Source organism: Scardinius erythrophthalmus (assembly GCF_964197995.2).
Source record: "Scardinius erythrophthalmus genome assembly, chromosome: 25".
Classification (NCBI taxonomy): domain Eukaryota; kingdom Metazoa; phylum Chordata; class Actinopteri; order Cypriniformes; family Leuciscidae; genus Scardinius; species Scardinius erythrophthalmus.
In genome coordinates, this window is record NC_138245.1 from 25,915,894 (window position 1) to 25,922,407 (window position 6,514).

The 6,514-nt window shown below is 36.6% G+C and overlaps 1 protein-coding gene across 1 annotated transcript; it reads right to left on the reverse strand.

Annotated features, from left to right (window-relative positions):
- Window positions 1-1,435: 1,435 nt before the first annotated feature.
- Window positions 1,436-5,795, reverse strand: nxph2b (neurexophilin 2b). The gene is made up of 2 exons (XM_081358652.1): window positions 5,132-5,795; window positions 1,436-2,858 (listed from the first exon to the last, which is right to left on the reverse strand). Exons 1-2 carry the CDS (start codon window positions 5,180-5,182, stop codon window positions 2,124-2,126), a joined length of 786 nt encoding a protein of 261 aa, XP_081214778.1. The 5' UTR covers window positions 5,183-5,795; the 3' UTR covers window positions 1,436-2,123.
- Between the last annotated feature and the right edge of the window lie 719 nt (window positions 5,796-6,514).

Below are 6,514 nucleotides of genomic sequence, written 5' to 3' on the forward strand. Positions count from 1 at the left end.
GCAAATAACTAAAGAATCATGTTGACTTTAAAATTTTAATTGTGCGTTTTAATAATTCATTTTTAATATATTGTTCAGCAAAAGATTTTTTTTTTTTTTTTTGGGTGAATTAATCTGCCCTGCATGAAAAACTTGTGAATATGAAAGACATTTCAAATATGTCTCTCAGATAACTTTAGATATTATTCACTCTTTAATTTATTTATACTTTAATTTTTTTTTTTTTTACATTTTTTGGCATGTTTTCTTTTTACCAGTCAATCACATGATGCTATTGAAATTAATTTGTTAACCATGTAAAACCTCAGGCTGGGTCCCTCTTTTCATTTTTTTATTTTTTGTCCATTAGAATTGAAAGGGACGAATGAGATATAATGCAAATGGAGGACTAAGCTGTAATACGTCAGATGATCATATTTAAAAAATGACCAATTATTTTAGGAGTTTGTTCCAATTGTAGTATTTGTAAAATAATTATAGATTAGAGAAAATCTGTAACTTTGAAACCCACCTATCAAACACTGTAGAGCTGTATTTTCTTTAACATGTTGTAAACAGTCCATATTCTCTTTGGTCTGTGGCTTCAAAAGTCATTTGAATGAACTCTTCCCTTCTTTTAGTCTAAACATCTGGAGACAACTTAAGCTGAGATCAAAGCCAGCGTGCCTCAAATCCTGAAAGACCCTGTTCATCAGGCCATGCGATTACAAAAACTCACACTGACGTTGCGTATATTTTTTCAGATTAGAGTCTGCATAAATGATCAGACCTTTGCAAATGAAATGTTTTTCTGCTGATGTGAAAGTCATCTTTTTTTTCAAATGGCAGAATTTAAAGACATTACTCTGTCGAAGTGGCTGTTTCGTATTGAGATTCTCCTCTGGTAGCACAGGAGGGATGCTAAAGCTTTTAAAAAGATTTTGTAGAAAATGTAGTACAGATTTGACTTCCAATGCTTTGTTTGACAACCACAATTTTTCTTTGTTCACAGCATCTGTGCAAGGATTTCTGTCCAACCGAATATCTGCCGACAGTCTTGGGGGTTCATTAGGTTCAGAAATTGAACATACGTACAAAAAAATGTGCGTACGCCTCTCTTCCAGATGTGAAATTTATAATTCGCAGATCCCAATTAATGTCATTAACATAAAAATACAAGCACCAGTCAACGTCCAACTCGTTTACTTGAGAATGGTGAGCAGTAAAATTTGCGTTAGATTTCCAAATACCTGCAGTACTTTGACTCTGCCACAAGGGAAAGTGCATACGTCTGCTTAGACCCAGACTAAGCACTTTTCCACGTTAAAGACCGTTTTTATAAATATGAACGTTGCCTTGGATTTTAGCGTACGCAGACTTTGCTCAAATCTGTGCGTACACACGTTTTATAAATGAGGCCCTTGGAGTCAATAAGGAAAATACACAAGGGAGAGTTCTGGAAACTCAAATCTCGTCTTTTCTTTAATAATGAAACAAAATACAAAAGAACTGAGGATACAGTGGAACACATGGCTTCAACATTAATCTTAGTTATTGACTTTCTGTGAGCACAAAAACATGTTGGCATGAAAAGGAAGGCATCACAAATGGCAACACAAGATGTTTTATATTTTTTGTTTTGTTCTTGAATCCCAGCTTGTGTTGATTGGGACATTTTTGTATCTTTTAAAACTTCACACTTATGACGTCACAACAGCCACTGATAAAGGGTTAGGGGTCACTGTGGAAACCGTAGATGTGTTGGTCTTGTCCAAGCTTAAGTGTAAAGCACACAAATCAGCCTTCAGGAAATCAGGTCTTACGCCTGGGTTAAGCTTGGGTTAGTTCACCCAAAAAAGAAAACTTTATCATAATTTACCCTCATTTTGTTCTCAACCTGTTTGACTGACTTTCTTCTGTGGAACAGAAAAATAAATTGTGAAAATGTTGGCAGAAATAATTTCTGTTTTGGGTGAACTATTCCTGTCATCAAGGACAGGTGGAATAGAAAGAGTGGTTCCTCATCTGACCTTGCTTCCATTTATCCGGTTCTTTGTGGAACAGGACAAGGAAACTACAGGTTAGAGAGGCTGTAATACTTAGATGACACCTCAGTTACCTCAAAACATCCAATCTAGGCTGTGCTATCCAACAGAGGTATAGGGAGTGTCACTGTGGTAGTTGTAGTCTGGGCAGACCTTCTGTACTAGCTTGTAGTCTGCACTGAAGAAGTCAATGTAGATGCAGATGACCTTGAAGGGCTTGGAGCAAAGCCAGGAAACATGGCTTTGGGTCTGCTCCTGGAGGCACACCCTGTTCGGGAAGTCGCTGCAAACAGACGTCCTCTTGCTGCGGTCCGTCTTCTCGTATTCCACTCGACAATTGAAGGCCTTATTGTCTTTAGGTACCTCTATGGTTTCCTGTTGAGTGATCTCAAAATCGACAGCCTTGGAGGGCGGGACCAGGCTGACGGACACGTTACCCAGGCCGGTGGAATTGTGGCGGAAATATACGCTGAAGGTTCCGTTGCCATGGTCAACAATCTTCCCAGTAATGAGAAGGTTGAGCTTGACCGTTTTGATGTTTGAATGGAAGTCGCCCCAACCAAACATTTTCTTAAACTTGCCTGTTTTCACATAGGGACGACGTTTGGCCCTCGAGAGGGTTCCTTCGGTATCAGTGTGGTTGGATAACCAAGCCCAAAGATCCAGCGCCCCAGGGTCCGGAGCAGCTTCACGGCTCTGGCTGTTAGATTGGGATGTGTGGGAGAAAAGCCGCAGGGATTTGAGAATCCCCGAACGAGAGCCGTAAGAAGAGACACTTTCCTCCTTATCACTCTCTCCCCAACCCAGAGGACTGAGCTCCGTGCCACATGTCACCTTCAAAGACAAAACCAGGAAGAGGACTGTTAACCATAAAGGTTGTAGATATGTATGTATATTGAGAAAAATAAAGATTCCAATTCAAACCAGTGGTTTATCTTAAAGCATATATGAAATGACATTCACAACCCACTCTATTTCCATAAAGTGACCTATTTTCTGTGAGAATGAATTGGCATTTCAGGCACCATTTGGGATTTCTTAGTTTGCTAGTGGAACCCTTTGGAGAACTGCTAGGAAACCTTTTGAAGGTGCTTCCAATATCCTAGGAATTTCCCCTTATGATGGGATTGCTGGAGGTACTAATGATAGTGTTTAGAGTTCTTGCAGGAACTGGTTTCCATTTTGAAATTGCCCTTTTCGAAAGGGTGACGAGGTTCTCCAGAGGGTTCTGCCAGTGTATCAATCTGAGGAACCCCGAATAATGTCTCACGCATCTTTACACGAAAAGTGATCATTTCATACCCACACTATAAAAAAGAAAATATATTTAAGGGACCATTATGTCAAAACAGAAAAATGCTCTAGGAAATCTGGTGGAGGATTGGGGATCAAAAAAGCTTTTTAGGGTGCCTCGAATATCCAGACCAGAAATGTGTATTAAGAACGAAATTTAGATTTCAAGTTGCATGTAAGCAAAAAGAAAATTCTATTTAGGTTCAGTGAACATTAGGTTATTGAATTTTAAGAGTTCCTAAAATACCATAAACTGATGTGCATGTCCACATTCACTCCTCGGATGCAAAACTATATGTGAATATCTAGTATAACATGAATAAAATTACAGCTAGTACATAAAGATGCATCGGTACATAAAGGATGAGAAACTGAAAGCTGCATCTGCCTTGTTTAAATGATGCAAACAGGATGTAACATCTTCAGAGAATGAAACTGTTCACTGCAATGCTCGTTTACTACTGACATAATAAACTCCCTCACACACCCAGCACAACTGGTTCTTAAAAAACAACCATGACTCCTGCTAGCTCTTTTAGTCTCTAGTTTCATATTAGTAATACAGCCAATCAGTGTTTACTTTTTTTGCACTGTGGGTACGGTGAAATATGAATGAACAGAAAACTGCACAGAAAAGACCAAAGGAGGAAGATCAGGTAAATCTCCTTCTCTCTATCTCTCTATCTTTCAGCAAAGCTCAAAAGACTCTCTCACACATACTTTCAAAAGCATAATTTGATAGAATGAAAGTGTATATATGTCCCAAAAGGCTGTTTATCTCCCCAAGTATATATTCAGCTTTCTCCAGCATTTCTCTTTCATGTTCAGAGATAAAGAACCAAAGCGGGAAGATATTTAGGAGACACAGATAATCTGTTCTATACACCTCAAAATTCAAACCCATGATGGTGAATGAGAAATAGCTTCTGTGCATGAAAAAAATTCTGTTTGTCTACTTCAATAGAGTGCAAATTCATGATCAACAAAACAACACAAAAAAACGACTGACATTCACTGCCGAAAAGGAAAGACAAGAGATGGAAGGTGTTTAAAAAATTAACTGGTTAATTTATCATAAATCTCTGTGGAAAGAAAAACCTCATTTACAATTTTTTTTTTTTTTAATTGATTAGAATTAGAGATTAGATTTGTACTTAGAAATAGTAAATACATTCCATCACAGTTCAAAGATGAAAATAAATAAAGAGAAATAAATTTGATAAAATCTGGCTTAGTGATGGCAATGAAAGAGAAGTCTCTTGAGAGAGGACTTAAGGCTAAGCCATCACACAGGTTGTCATTTCATCTTAAACTGGCTTAAACTGGTTTCTAAATTAAACTCTGAATAGGCTTTGTGAATTCAAATTAATCTTTGAAAAAAAAAAAAAAAAAACATTTACACACACATTTTGTTCTCCTTTGAGAAATAAATAAAACTTATGGATAAAGGGCCCTGCGGAAACTGGATTATTTGAACATCATATTGTTTGCATATTTTAAAGGCATATTTGGATTATCCAAACTGTTCTGACTCTTTCCAATAAAACTATACAATAATTTAAAAAATAAATTATTTACATTTATTAATTTTTAAAATCATACCTACCTGTTTTCTCAAAATAAAAGTACTTCCAAAAAAATAGTGATAGTTATAGAGATAAAAGTTGCAGTGATAATAATAATGATAATAATACACAATGTATTTTTCCATCTCTCACCAGTAGACCCTGAGAGAACAAATGGTTCATTAACTTTGGCAAAACAAAATCTGCAAATGTTTGCTTTAATTAAAATAATTGAAATAAAACTCATACCATGTGTAAGCAGAGCATAAGCAGGGCAGAGTAACACTGGCACATCTTCATGTATTTTATGAGTCCAGATCTGGGTTAATAAAGATCAGATCCACTCGTGGCAGGGTCTTGAGTCACTGTGCCTAAAAACACAAAAAAAACCATCATGCTTAAAGATACAAGGAAATCTGTGTTGAGAACAAACAACTGATAACAAGAAATGGTCAAACTTTACACTACATCACGTAACGGTGTAATTATTTTAGCATGTCATTAACAAATAACAGGTTAAAATGAATATGAATGCATAAAAGAAAGCACACATTATAGTCAAGTTTACTGGTTGAAGTATAACCATTTTAATCGCCTTATAACTTTTTTGCAGATCCCGTGGTGTGAAAAAAAATTCTAAAACTTACAAACTCACCATGTAGTCTCTCAAATAAAATGAGGTCATAAAACATGTTTAATAGAATTACAATGTTGTTTAAATTAGATTTAAATGATGACACCGCAGGAAATAACTACTGAGCAATATTAATGAACAAGCAGTTATTTTGAGAAGATGCTTGTGGTTATTCTTTCTTGTCATTTTATTACATGAAATAGGTGCAAAGAAAAATAAAGTTAGCAAATGATATTTAATATGATTCATGTTTTAGTATAACTCACCCTTCTACTGTAGAGTTGGACCCATACATCTCTGTGCGGTGAGCATCCTTACAGTGTCGTTCACAGATCGCATAAAGAGAGGATGAAAGACAAGCATCGCTCCTCGACAGTCCAAACTCAAAGTGACCCGCAATAAAAACTTTTTTTGCTTTTGATTAAAACAATATAATCTTCTTCTTTACTCAGCGTGGCTTATGTCCAGCAGCTTTAAATCCTCTTAGCTCTGCTCATCTGGCTGCATGCCTTTCCTCTGCAACACTCACATATCCTAACACGATTATGTGTGGATGTGATTGTCCATCCAAAAGGAAAACAAATAATAAAACTGCTCTCTAAGCAGTCCCCTGGGTAAAAGTCCGGGTTTGCTGCATTCTTGCCCGCTCGCTCTTCCTAAACTGCTGTTGTGTGATGGATCAGTGCGCTTTTGGGTTGTGACAGTGGAGTCACTGAGCCCAACCCCTCAACATCAGCACCAATAACGGCACACATCATAGTTGCAAGCTTTTTTATGTGTGTAACCCCATTTAAAACCACTAAGTGTAAAGTCAGTGTTAAGAAGTACTTTGTTGGTTCATATAACAGCAGAAGATTTGCCTTGTGGGCAGAGATTATATTTTTGTGATAAAAGTGCTATTCAGAAGCATTTCGGCTCATTTTCCGTTATGGCACTGCAAAAAAAAAAAAAAAAAAAAAAAAAAATTATATTAAGATTTTATATATACAGTATGTATA